Below are 14,854 nucleotides of genomic sequence, written 5' to 3'. Positions count from 1 at the left end.
TCAGTGCAGAATGACTCAAGCATATGATCACATGGATTTCAGACGTGGGCTTAGTCTAGCGTGTGAAAATAATTTCCACATCATTTTTGTTGACTGTATTATGCAGATAATTGAAGGTCAACTGTAAAAAGAAAAGCACAAAATTTTTTCTTCATGTGCTATACGAAATGTGCAGACAATGTTTGAGTCCACTATGCAAAACAAGTAGATGTTAGGGGAGTAATATAAATATGTCACTTTACTGTTCAGTCTGTGCTTGCTGCTGGTCATGTACCAGCTGCATGGTTGTATTGTGGCCCATTGTCTAAAGCTAAAGCTTCATTCTTCCTTTCATTCATTTAATCCTTCAAGCTGATTGGCTGCAGATAGTTTCTTTTGTGGGTGGGGAAAGAGAAAAAAAACCGTGTTTCGTGTAAAGTGTCATGAATTATTTGCTATCATTTCCTGTAATTTGAATCCACTTGCTAACTTCAAAGATAGGTTTGTTATTGGGATAAAAAGGTAACAGCAAGCATTGCGAATTTTATCTAAAATCTTGGTTCATTGTAAAGAGGAAGGTTGCCATGGAAAGTATATTTGCATGATTAACAACGACTTTTGGCACGGATCAACATTTTCTCTTTCGAACTGAAAGTACTTGGAAGGGTAAGTACCTTTATGAGCATAGTTATTACGTGAGAAATATACTTCAATAACTACACTTTATATGTTGTTACATATGTTTTTATATGTTAAATTATGCAGTTAATATTGATAACCACATTAATGGATTTCAGTTTTCAACCAAAGAATTCTAAATTTCAGAACGGAGACAGAGCATACACTTTTTCCTTGTTTGTGGTGCTTGTATTGAAGACAATTAGACTGCATTATCTCTGTAGGTCATGTTCATGTGTCTGGTTGATCATGGTCCAGAGTCCACAGTGAAGTAATTTTCAAAAACAAAATTTGGTTTTCTAATCTGTGGTGAAACGCTGAACACAATTTTTGATGTTATGAGTTCTGACAGTGTGAAGATATAGAAACCGCACCCCTACCAAGAAGAAAGGGAAGGTCACTGCAACATTGATTTCACGTTTCGTTACAGCGAGTACTGTGGAGATCAATAAGCAAATCGCACACTCAGTTATGTGACAGCAGAGATTATAGTGTAGATCTAGGAGTACTGAATGATATACTTGTCTACATTATCTAGTTTTCACTGTTCGCCTAAGTGAGAGGTATATGATGCCCATTTTATGATAACATTTAGTTAATGGTGTACTCATTTGCACTTTTGGAGTCGAAAACCAAAAACACAGGAAAATTAGGTCAAAGTGAAGTCAATAAGCCGTTTCTGATTGAAGTTGTAAGACTCAATGGCAGTTTTATTTTTAATCAATTTTGTAGAAATTAATATTGCCAATACTTAGGCCTTTTATTATGTTCGCCTTTCCTTCATCTGCCATTGTGCCCAGTTAAAATCATCACGTTGAGGTCAGTATTAAAAATGACATGATGAGGCCTAAACATTTGCCTGCAGCTATCACAATTCTGATATCCAGGCTCAAGAAGTGGAGCTGTAAAACAGAAGTAATTAATATGGATTATCAGTGGGTTATCATAAAATGACACTTTTGTTATTTTTTAAAATGACAAAGATCAATCTTGATGTTTTAATATCATGAAAAGTATTTTTGCTCTCCAGTTTCAACAGCTGTCACATCAAAACGTTCATAAACTGAGCTTCTACTAGATATGTGCTTTAAAAATCTGTAAAAGATGAATAAGAAAGAATGGATTTTTTAAAAGAATTATGCTTTTAGTGAATGATGAATAAAACTGGGTACGTACATTTCCTTGCTTGGCATTCACAGATACCTAAACTCTTGCCACCTTTTGTGGCTGGCTAATTAACCAATGACATTCAGAAGAGATCAGCGAGTTTAAAACACTCCAGATCTGAAATAAAGAATGAGAACTGTTTTGTACAGTGGCCCCATCCTGGCTCTGACCACTTATAGAGTTAAAACGGCCCTCTATCTTTCAGTGTTGGGCTCTAGTAGTGCCCCTACCTTTTGAAACAAATGGCCTGGCATCAAGTCGCACTTGTTCTAAAGGTGTGTCATAACACATTTGAACAAGTTGATTGAAGTATCTATAGACCAACCAAACACTGGGGCTTTTCAGTTGACAGTCATATGGAAGAAGAATATCTCAATGCTATGACATTGGTTTGGTAAACATTTATCATGAAAATGCAATCTGCCAAAAGTTGTTGAAACTTTGGATAAGGTTATTTTACAAATTTTCCATGCACCTTTGATGCAGTATTATTTACTATAAATTTCAGGTGCTAGTTTTTCTAAAATCAAAGGTAAAATCCACATGAGTATATAGTTTTTAACATTTTGACTACCGTATCTTTTGTAAATGCATATGACGATAAGATAATTTATATCATGATACAACTGTGCCAGAGGCTCTGAACAAAGCATGGAACAGTCTGTACTAGTGAGAAATGTACTAATAGAGTAACAGGACTGTATTATATTCAGTATTGTAAATAAGAGTTTTCAGGAACTTATCAGAGCCAGACAGCTGTTGCTCATGTATGAGGAGAAACAATTATAGGCCGCAACCTAACAGAAAAGACTAGAATAACCATTTCTCCAATGTACAGCATAAAACCCCGACAAGCCTCATGGCAACACAAACCAATTTTAACAATGATATAAAAATAATATCTTAATCAAATGGAAATTAATGAAAATGAACTAACCTAAGTAAACAGTAAAACCTTCTCATTACCTTTTTTGACATGGAAACGGTCATCATTTTGTCTAGTGAAAGGTGTAGCAATAGTATACATTGCTAAAATAGACATGGGTAATTAAGTTTCAGTTCTAAAGACATTAAGAATAAATGGAATTACAGAGGCAAAGTAGAGAAATGTGACTTAGAGCTGAAAACTGAGTTACAAGGAAAGGTGCAAAACTGTTCTTTAGTCATGCAAAGAGGCAATTAGAGGAACCAGACAGAAGTACATAAATATATTAAAACCTTTGGATAAGTTGTATCCAGAAGAAGCCAAACCATTGTAGTAAGGTGGTATAAGTGAATACTAGGGGGTTGACTTGAAACAAATATTTTCACAAAAAAAAGGTTCTTCTGATAGCGGAAGGCTGAAGGTTCGTTATCCTGCAGAGTTTGCTGTTTTGTTTTTGTAGATAAATAATCTAAAAAGGGTGAATGGTTTTATTCTTCTAATTAAAGCAAAATACTGCTAAGAAGAATTGAACTCCTGTTAACAAATGAACTAACATTTTCTCTAAATCATGTTGAATTTTTTACTCATACTAAGAATTGATGAAAGTATTTTAAATGTGTTGACTTTTTTTTAAAAATTATGTTCAGCAACACTAAACAGCATTTATAACGAGTACAAAAATTTTGTTCAGGCTTTGAATAAGATTGACATTTACTAAGCTACTTCTATTTATACCCTATGTGCTGTAACAGACATGAGTATGATTCTAACCTGTAATATATATTAATATAGTAACTAACATCTAGTGTGACTTCAAAATCAGATTCTAATTGTGAATGCAGTATAAGACTGACAGTTAACATGAGAAAAGAAGCAAAAAGGTGATGATGCCCTGGCCGGGAAAGAAGTGCAAAATTATGTGCAGAAGTTTGGAAGTATTTCTGAAGCAAGAACATTGAAATGTATTGAAATCTATATTTACACTGTATTTGAGCTTTATATCTGTATATTTTTATATAAAAGCCTGCAGAAATATTGCAGTCATTAAGAAAATTATAGCAAACTGATTTCTGTTTGCAGTATTATTAAACTGGGGCAGGATCTTGATCCAGGTATATGGCCGAGCTATGCTGGTGGGCATCTTATTTTCATGATGCTGGCCTAGGGGAGGCGATGGCCTAGTGATGTTTATCCAGAAATTTAGCTGATGTTCTGGAGACCTGACTTCAATTTTCAACACAGCAGATGGTGGAATTTGATTAAAAGAAAGATCTGGAATTCAGAGTTCACTGATGACCATGAAACCATTACAGGTTGTCAGAAAAAAAAACATCTGGCTGACTGCAAGGAAGGAAGTCTGTCATCCTTACCTGCTCTGGACTAAATGTGACTCCAGGCCCACAGCAACATGGTTGACTCTCAATTGCCCTATGAAATGGCCTAGCAAGCCACACAGTTCAAGGGCAATTAGGGATGGGCAATAAATGCTGGCCAGCCAGTGATGCCCACATTCCACAAGTGAATACAGCAAAAGATTCCCAGTTTACTGGCACCGTCACACCACCAGATTATTTTTCTGAAGTTGGAGCACAAATGCAAAGTCTACCCTCCTGCAAGCAAAGGATAACCAACGGAAATCATTTCAAGGTTAAGTAAGGCCATTGATCAGCAGTCAACTGAAATTTTCTAGTTGGCCTGTGCTCTCCTACTTCCATGGCATCAGGAGCAGGGCAGCTGCCTTCAGGACCCTATCAGTGGCAGACTGAGGTGCCAGTACTTCAAGTTGACTGTGAGGTTCTTTCCTATCTCCCTGGTCACAGCTATAGCTACAGGCTGCCCTGAGGACTGATTCCCACTTTTCAATGATGGTTTGCTAACTCTGGCCATTTTTGTACTTTTAAAGTGCTGAAGGTGTGTCTCAGGATGGACATATCCTCTCAGTTCCTACCTGCATTGATTGGCTGTCACTCCTCCTCTATTGGAAATCCTGCTTTTAGTCCTCCTGCTTGAAGAGGCCACCTGTTGTCCATATTTGGAAGCACTCTTTTGCCAATAATTGCTTAGTTCAAGCAAAATCGATGTTGGATGTCTATCACAGAGACACTGATGTTAGGTCCTAGATTTGAACCCAGCTTTGTGGTCCAACTCAAACAGATCAAATCTTGTCCACTGTATAACTCTTTCAATAGGTTCTTTAACTCTTCAACATGTTACATTTCTATCATCAGGTGGCAACTATTTATATGTTAAATATTCATAAGCTAATATCACAGGCTGTCATTTGTAAAGTTTTGGTTCTTATTCAGAATCACTATCAGATTGTATTTTCATAAAATGTGAAAATCACTTATACTCAAGTGAGGAATGCATAGATTATCGTTGAGATGGATGGAGTTCCTTGAAGTGTTGCGTTACTTTTAATTATCAAAAATGATGCTTTGTATTTAGGCCTCATTTTTTGATAGCTTAAAGTAGGTTCCAAGTTTTGGTAAGAGTATGCTTGTTACTTGCTACCTTAAGGTAACTGTCCTGACTTTTGCTGTTGGATATTAATACAGTGTGCTTTTAAAGGAATTGGTATCAACAGGGAACCGAGCCTTTGTGTAAAACGGCTTTCATTGCTCAGTCCTTTGACTGGAAATATTATTAACCTAGGTAGCATAGTTTGAGCACTATTCAGGCTCTCTCATAGTTAGCATGGCAATACTGCTGCTTTTGACATATTACCATAATTCTCACCTCCATCTCAATCTCAAATGATACGTTTAAGAGTGTCACACTAATCAGATAGAATGTGTACCTATTAATTATGTTAAATTGAATTTGAGGAGAGTTGCTATCCTTCATATCTCTTGTGGGCCGCATCAGTACTGTAATTAATTTCTTTACTTTTAGAACGAATGATGAAAGAAAATAGGATTTGTGTTCTCATTTTGGGTTTTAGGGATTTTGGGACTGAAGTCGTTTACTGCCAAAGAACTTTTATCAATCTCACTGTCTTATAACCAGGGCTAGACATATGTATTATTTGAACAGCTAGCAGCCAGCTTGTCCCACTCTGTTGCTATCTCCTAGAATTTGTTCTGCGGACACTAAGTTACTTCAGTACCTTGACAACCAATTGTTCAAATGACTTCTGCTCACTGCACAAGCATAATGCACCATGATTGATTTCCTAAAAAAACTAAGAAACAATAGAAAATCTACTGACCAATAATTAAGAATGCTCCAATTATCCTCAACAAACTGAATTCTGCAAAAACATTTCTGAAATATTTTACTTGTTCTTTATTAAGATAGCAAACTGAGAAAACACTGAAACCTACAACATTTGCAAAAACCACACTTCGAATAAGTTAGTGTAAATAACTAAAGAAGAATTGGACATGGCAAATTTTTGTTGCAATCTAGCCCAAAATAAGTTATCCCCCCTCAGTCCATCCTACTGTGTAAGATTAAAATGAGATGAGCTATTTTCTTTCCCAGATTGCCAGTTGACCGACAGATAGTTCTCCCATCACACAGTGATTGCATTCTGGTGAAACTTTGCTTAATAGAAATAATGGGGCCTATGGGAAAAGTAGGTTAGGGGCAGACGAACAACAAATATCACTGACAATTGCTCAAAAATCACCCAACCACACAACACAAAGTTTAGCACTCCCTGACTGAAACTTTAAATCATATTTATTAACAAAACAGAAGTAAATTTAACACATTATATTGGAAAAAGTATTGTTAATGTAGGGACAGAGGGTCATCATCACCACCACCTTCATGACCAGCTGTGGTTGATTGTCTTCTGACTGTGTTTCTTAGGGGTTGGTTTAGATCATCTTAAATGGATAAAGCTTTCTCTTCTATGGTGAGAAAGGTGGTCCCAGGTGGCTTTTTTGTTTGATCTTCTATCAAACACGTAGGAGCCTCTCCATCTCCTCAAGCTCCTTTGGCTGTGACCTCCCAGATTTGCTGGTACTCAGACTTGTTCCAGTAATACAGCTTGCTTTAAACTTTTTGGCATTGCCTCTAATGGTGCGTAAGGTAGATTCCATCATTCCTGTTAAGCGAGCTATATTACATGTTCTCTCCTTATGCTAAAAACACTCAACAACATTTAGCTTCTCTTCCAGTGTTATAGCCTTTCATTTGTTTCACCACCTGCAATTTTATCACCAAGATGCTTCTTGCCACCATTCTTGTCATTATGTCCTTCCATTTTTGCAAATGTCAGAGTAGATTGAGTGATTTGCAGATACAAGGACAAATTAGAAAGACAAATGGTATGTATAAGAATAATGCAGTCCTGCCGGAATTATACAGGGCCTATACAGGAATCATACAAGAATATTCTTGTCTCAGAAGCGTTCATAAGTTTAATTTTTGAGATGAAGCTGCTCAATGTATGTTATTGTACCTCTCATGCTATGACAGTAGCTGAGATTGGCACATGCGTGGAACCAAGCTTGTGAAGCATTCACCACTGGAATCTCACTATTGCAAACAGAGGTAAGCATTCTCAAAAATACTATTCCCAAATGCTTCGGTGTCATTATAGTCAAATCGCACTGCCAAAACACACTTTATACGAGAACTACCTGTATTTCTACCCACTGACGATCATGTCACTATATCTAGGGCCAAAACAAAAAGAGTGTGTTTCAGAGTCTTTGCTCAAATTGGAAATCGAATAGGCTAAGATTCTTGCAACTTTTTAAACTTTTGTCAAAACAATAGTGTTTGACATTACTACAAGATTCTTTTGCAATTCTCCTCACCTTAAGGAGATGCAGTGCATAGTGGAAATGCTACTGCAGTGGCATTAATGCTAATGTTTTGGGAAATATGGGTTTAATTGTTGTCATGGTAGGTGGCGAAATCTGAATTTGATTTTTTTTTAAAAGTCCTAGAATAAAACCAAATAACTATTGTCAATTTGTCATAAAAATCCATAAGACTATAAGAAATAGGAACGGGAGTAAACCTTCACTCCCTTGAACCTGTTTCCCATTCAATAAGATTATTGCTGCTCTGACATTTCTCACATCTATTGTCCTGTGTTTTCCCCATGGCCCCTGATTCTGATACTAATCTGAGCCTTAAATATACATAAGGAATCTGCTCCCAAAGCTCTCTAAGGCAAGGATTTCCAAAGACTCTCAATCCTTTGAGAGAAGAAATGTTTTCTTGTGTCAGTCTTAAATTGACATCCGTTATGCTGAGACTATAACCCTTGGTCCTAAACCTTGCCATGAGGGAACCACCCTCTCAAGCCCCTTAAGAATCCAAGATGTCTCAATGCGATCACCTCTCAATCTTCTAAATTCCAATGAGAACTGTCCCACCATGTTTAATTTCTAAGACAATCCCTCCATACCAGGGATAACTGCCTCCAATGAAGTAACATCTTTCTTTAAATAAGGGAACCAAAACTGCTCAGAGTACTCCAGATATGGTCTCACTAGCACCTTGTAGAATTGCACTAAGACTTCCCTACTCTTATACTTCAACCTCCTTTGAAATAAGGTTAAAGTTCCATTAGCCTTCCTGATTAACTGCTGTTTCTATGTGCTAGCTTTCTGGGTTTCGTGCAAAGTACCTCAAGTCCTTTTGTATTATAAATTTCTGCAGGTTTTTTTTTCCTTTTCAATAATACTCTACTTTTGTTTTCCATTCCAAAATGAACAACTTGACATGTTTCCATATTACACTCCTTTTGACACTTTTTTTTCCCACTTACCCTATCAATATCTCTTTGTAAGCTGTTTGCATTTCTCTTGCAACTTTAATTTCCACCTATTTTTGTGTCATCTGCAAATTAGGCTGTAGTACATTAGTTTGTTTCCTCCCAAGTTGTTCATATATGTGTTAATCAGTAATAGTTGCCATAGAACCCCACTGGTTCCAGGTCACCAACTTACAAAAAAATCCCTGATTACCACTCATTGTTTCCTACCCATGAGTTAATCCCCAATCCATGCCAATATCCTACCTCCAACATCAATTGAGTCTTATGATTTAACCTTTTGTGAAATACCTTGTCAAATGCCTTCTGGAAGTCTAAATACAACAGGTTTACTGGTTCCTCTGTATCCACTCTGGTTGTGACTTCCTCAAAAAGCTCTGACATATTGGACACAATTTTCCTTTCATGAAACCATGCTGACTCTACTTAATTGGATTATATGTTTCTAAATATTCAGCTATTACTTACTTAATAACCAATTCCAGGATTTTGCAAGAATGAGTGTTTGGCTATTTGGCCTAAAGTAACCTTTTTTTTTGCCTTGTCCACTAATATCCTCTTGAGGAGGAGATGTTCCATCCTTACCTAGTTAGGTCTGTATGTTACTCTAGACCCACAGTAATGTCGTTGACTTTTAACTGATCTCTGGGCAATTTGGCAATAAGTGCTAGCCTAACCAGTAATGCCTACATTTCATGATTTTTTAAATTTAAATAAAAAGTATAGTAAATAGCTGAAAATTTAAAATGTTGATTGGTTGAGGAAGTTTCCTAATAGGAATCTATCTCTCTCTCTCGCTTTGCTTGTTACGAGTTCATAAATAACTTGTGGGATACAATTATCTTTCATTCTTGTGGGTTACAATTATCAGCTCTCGGCAAGGTAAGCACAGTCAGCCTACCCAACTGGGTAACCAATGTGAATAGCCTGTGAGGGACTACATTAATCGTGAATGATCGGGAAATACATGAAAACATGAAATGGGCCAGGATGTAGCAGTCAAAAGTGTGACATTACCTATTTCCCAGAGGACTCTGCTAATTCCCCCTCTCTCCGAGATGATCCTTGATCCTTAAGACTTAGACTGATGACAACTGAACATTTGCAGACAGCATCATCAAAATATACAGAATTATTTGTTGCTGCAACAATCCCACTGCAAAGAGCAAACTGCTGGTTAGAGGCGTTCACCCACATTCTCTTCAGGTGATCTACACAGTTTATTAATCAATCATGGAACTTGGAAAATGAAGGACAAAATCCTCTGGACTCCGGAAAAAGGGAACAGAATGAGGCAGAATAGTGTTGCTCCAGAACCTCGCCATTTTCCTGTCCTTGCCTGAATTAAGCTCCAGTTGGAACACTCAAGCTTCACGTTCCTGCTTTGCCATTATACAGCACTTAAACTGATCAATTAACAAACACATGAGCCTTAACCCTTCTGGGCTGCAATTTGAGATGCTTATTCTGACAAAAATTAAACAGAGCACCTTATGTGAAAGATGGAAAGAAAAGGATTGGGACTGCACGCTGTCTGCAGACAGCAGTCAGGAATGCATGAAATCCATTGCAGGTATTCACAGAAAATCATTTTTGTTTGGTCAGTATTCTGTCATTGAGTCATTGAGATGTACAGCATGGAAACGGACCCTCCAGTCCAATGCACCCATGCAGATCAAAGTCAAATAGATGAAACGTCTATTTGTCTCAGTATATTAGTGGAATTGTGCAAAACTTGGTTGCTACATTCGGTAAATAATGGTAATTTAAAAACAATAACTTGCCCATGTAAATAGCACCTTAAACGTAACAGAATATACCAAACCACTTCACAAAAGCATTGTTATTATTCACTACATCAAATAAGATGATATTAAGGCAAATGACCAAAAATTAGTCAGAAGTAAATTTTAAAGACTGTCTTAATAGAAGGGAAATAGGTGGAGAGAATTTGGTAGAAATGGGGATTTTCTAATGCCCAGAATTCAAAGGCCAAAAACATCTTGGAAAGTTTTTCGGCTAGAGAAGATGCCAGAGATAGGGAGACAAAGGTGTGGGGAGGTTTGAAAATTAGCATCAGAAATTTACCATGAGGCATTGTTTAGCCAGGAGCCAGGGGGTGAACTGAATTTATATGCGAATATCAGTTTACAGCTTGCATGCTTGAAATCATGATATTAGTGCCTGGTTATAATGCATATATAGCATAGGATGCTGCATAGGAATAATGGATGATGAGACTTGGAGTGTGTTCAGGAACAGGGAAAGTGTTTTGGATGACTGAAGTTTACACAAAATTGAGCTGACTAGGTGTTATCTATGTGATGTAAATGCAAGTTTATTTTCTTTAGTGTTGCCTTTTTTTAAAACTATCTTTTAAAATATATGTTTCATAATTCCAAGCAGAAACTGTTCATAAAAGCTTTCATTTCCCTTTCGTCATTATTCCGAATATAACAATTGACTGAATCATATCATGTAGCAGTTCTAATTTATACATGCGCCTTGTATCTGACAGAGAGGTTGTAGTGGAATGGTTGGGCAGGTGTGTGTGTGTGTGTGTGTGTGTGTGTGTGTGTGTGTGAGAGAGAGAGAGAGTCTCTTTATAACCAAGGAGAATCAGATATATTTCTGGAAAAACTCAACAGTTCTGGCAGCATCTGTGAAGAGAAATCAAAGTTAACCTTTCGGGTCCAGTGATCCTTCCTCGAACACAACTCTGATTTCCCTTCACAGATACTGCTAGACTTGCTGAGCTTTTACAGCAATTTCTGTTTTCGTTTCTGATTTTCGGCATCTGCAGTTCTTTCATTTTTTATTCAGAACATCTCCCTATCTGATTTAGTAGCTACACCCTCCATCTTCCCTTCTTTCCCGATGGTCTCTAAAGCTATTGTTGCTGAGATTAACTGATAAAGTACAGATTTGAGACGGCCCAGGGAATCCTTTGTGGACTCAACATGTGAACACAACATTGATAGCTATAAGCCAAACTAAATAGGTTCTAGAAACTCAAGAGAGTAGGATATCAGCTCTTCAAGAGCCCTAGTAGCTAATGTACTGTACTGTCACAAAGTGGCTTCCTTTATACTAAACACTGTATGTTCTTAATTAGACAGATAACAGTGAAAGACAATAATTTGTAAGGAAAAGAAGTTAATTGACAGGCCTATATGCACTTGACTGATCACTGCTACAGGCCCTGAGCCATTCATCAGGTGGGGAAAAATAAATCCAGCCGAGTTAGGCGTCTGCTGGTGAGATAAGTTCCTATCATAAAGAACTAATTGGAGGCGTTCATAAGGTAACCTTGCACAGCTCGCATGTCAGATACCATTGTTTCACAAAATGGTTCCTTAGCAAGGAGGGCAAACTTTTGACCATAAAATGGCTTCCTGACAGATTGTGTCAGAATCTTTTCAATGTTAAGTTTAATTTTTTTTAAGCTAGGAACAGACTCCTGCATTTTATCTTGAGCACAGAATCATTCTGTACCTGAATCTGAGATGTTACTGTAAAGTTATATTTAAACTGGTTCGTTAGTCTTGAATTAACATGCTTTCTTTTCAGGGTTGTGATTCAAAATCAAATAAGACATAAGATCTGATTAGTTAGAATAGACAGTGGGGCAGTCATGGTCTGTACGAACAGCAAGTAAGTTAAAGCTTCGTCAATATTAACTTTTACAGAGTTTGTATTTCACAACCAGTAATGGCTACTCATTAATGTCTCAAAATGCAATTAAATTCAAACCATAGCAAGTAAGCACAAAGAGTTAATTTTCTACTGGCTTCAGCAGTCTCAGCACTAAAATGGTCTCTCTCTCTCTCTCTCTCCCTCGTGTCCTTTTGAACTCTCAAGTCTGGGACTTGTAACAGAAAAGTTTTTTTTCCCCCTCTGCATCTGCCTAGTTTGCAAGGGTAATAAGAATCCATTATAATTGATTAGATTAGATTATTTACAGTGTGGAAACAGGCCCTTCAGCCCAACAAGTCCACACCAATCCTCTGAAGAGTAACCCACCAGACCCATTTCCCCTCTGATTAATGCACTTAACACTATGGGCAATTTAACATGGCCAATTCACCTGACCTACACATCTTTGGACTGTGGGAGGAAACTGGAGGAAACCCACGCAGACACTGGGAGATTGTGCAAACTCCACGCAGACAGTCACCCGAGGTGGGAATTGAACCTGGGTCCCTGCTGCGTGAGGCAGCAGGGCTATCCACTGAGCCACTGTGCTGCGCCGTAATAGGACCTGACGGTTAATTAAAAAGCTTTTGATACCAAATTTCATTTCTAGGTCCAAATCAAACACTGCAGTAATTTCGCAAGGGAACAGCTCTGAATGTTATCATTCAGTGGTTAAGGCAAAAGTTTTTAATTGCCTTAGAGCATCCTATTATCACTTGTTTTCTTTAGTGCTGCCTTTTTTTTTAAACTTTCCTTTTAATTAAGTATTTCATAATTCCAAGCAGAAACTGTACATAAAAGCTTTCATTTCCCTTCAGTCATTATTCCGAACATGACATTTGACTGATTCATATCATGTAGCAGTTCTAATTGCACCTTGTATCTGGCAGAGGGGTTGTAGTGGAATGGTTGGGCAGGTGAGTGTGTGTGAGGTGGTCTTTTTATAACCAAGGAGAAGTCAGATATATTTCTGGAAAATCTCAACAGGTCTGGCAGCATCTGTGGAGAGAAATCAAAGTTAACCTTTTGGGTCCGATGATTCTTCCTCAGAACTGAACTCTGATTTCTCTTTGGGCAAAAGTGAGGACTGCAAATGCTGGAGATCAGTCAAGAGTGTGGTGCTGGAAAAGCACAGCAGGCCAGGCAGCATCCGAGGAGCAGGAAAATCGGCATTTTAGGCAAAATGCCTGACCTGCTGTGCTTTTCTGCGACCACACTCTTGACTCTGATTTCTCTTCATGGATACTGCTAGACATGCTGAGCTTTTCCAGCAATTTCAGTTTTTGTTTCTGATTTACAGCATCTGCAGTACTTTCATTTTTAAAAAAAATCTCCTTATCTAATTTAGTAGCTACTACCTTCATCTTCCCTTCTTTCAAAAATCCTGACTTCAAGTAAACCAGCTGTAAACTGATAAGACATATATAAATTCAGTTCAACATTTAATCTTGAATTGCCGTGATGATTTTTTAATGACACATTTTACATAGATGGAATAGATTATTTGGAATAGATTAGAATAGGCAGGAATTTTAACTGTTAAAATGTAAAGCATATGTGAACAAATGTTGGTCAATTATGTTGCCAAACTTGTTTTTAGAAGTTCTGCATATTACTGGAATCAAAACTTGAGAACATAAGACGGTGCCAATGTATTAGTGTGACAGAGTAATTACTTTGATGTATTCATGTTTCACAGATCAGTGCCAGAGGATGTGGGAATGGACATTCCCTTTGATGAGGGTGTGCTAAGTCCCTTAGCTGAAGACAGCAGACCTGGTAGGAAGAGTTTGATTAATTCGTTCTGAAAATAGCAGTGCTAAGTTATGTGCTGAGAATCAATGTCGCAATAATTATGACTCATCATTTTGTTTGCAATGAAAGTGTACTGAAAGTTGCCTTACAAAGCTCACAACTGACAGATGTGGTAAAAATGAATTGTTCAACATCACTGTATTTTCTTTAATGACAGTCCATTTAATCCATAAGTCACCTTTACAGTCTGCATTGAAATATTTTTACAAGTTGATTTTAAAGCAAGAATGTTTTATTAAATCAATGTTGGACATTCTTGAATCATTTATTGCACATCGTACCTGGATTTCAATTTGTTGAACATTGGCAAATAAGCTTAGGCCTATGCCATCTCAGTTAATGTACATTCCGAATACCATTCTGTTAAATTTCACTGTAAATATTTCTTCATTGAACAATAACTTTGACACTGCCTTGGTTTGTTAAAGGCAGCTTTTATTTACACAGGACATTTTAATGTAGTAAAACATCCTAAAATATAAAATAGGGCTATTATCAGACAATATTTAGTTCAAAATTCTATAAGTGGTATTTGGAGAGGTAGCCATAGGCTTGGTATAGCAACTGCTGTGCCCAGGACCATAAGAAACTACACAAAGTTGTGTACACAGCCTAGACCAGCCCACAAACCAACCTCCCATTCATGAACTCCATCTATACTTTTCGTTGCCATGGAAAGGCTGCCAACTTCCCATCCCGGTAATACCATAAGACCATAAGACATAGGAGTGGAAGTAAGGCCATTCGGCCCATCGAGTCCACTCCGCCATTCAATCATGGCTGATGGGCATTTCAACTCCACTTACCAGCGTTCTCCCCATAGCCCTTAATTCCTCGAGATAACGAGAATC

The 14,854-nt window shown here is 37.4% G+C and overlaps 1 protein-coding gene across 6 annotated transcripts in view; it reads left to right on the top strand.

Moving 5' to 3' along the window:
* The window catches only part of LOC132823845 (protein prune homolog 2-like), a 134,675-nt gene that overhangs the window by 39,497 nt on the left and 80,324 nt on the right, over nt 1-14,854 (top strand). For 5 of the 6 annotated variants that reach the window (XM_060837900.1, XM_060837910.1, XM_060837926.1 and 2 more), the window contains one exon: nt 13,888-13,967. In XM_060837900.1, coding sequence (XP_060693883.1) covers nt 13,888-13,967 — 80 coding nt within the window. Of the gene's footprint in view, nt 1-494; nt 646-13,887; nt 13,968-14,854 lie in introns of those variants that run through there. The other variant, XM_060837934.1, reaches the window with a different exon arrangement.

This window comes from Hemiscyllium ocellatum, chromosome 2 (genome assembly GCF_020745735.1).
Source record: "Hemiscyllium ocellatum isolate sHemOce1 chromosome 2, sHemOce1.pat.X.cur, whole genome shotgun sequence".
In the NCBI taxonomy this organism is placed as follows: Eukaryota; Metazoa; Chordata; class Chondrichthyes; order Orectolobiformes; family Hemiscylliidae; genus Hemiscyllium; species Hemiscyllium ocellatum.
This window is presented reverse-complemented; position numbering and strand designations above follow the sequence as displayed.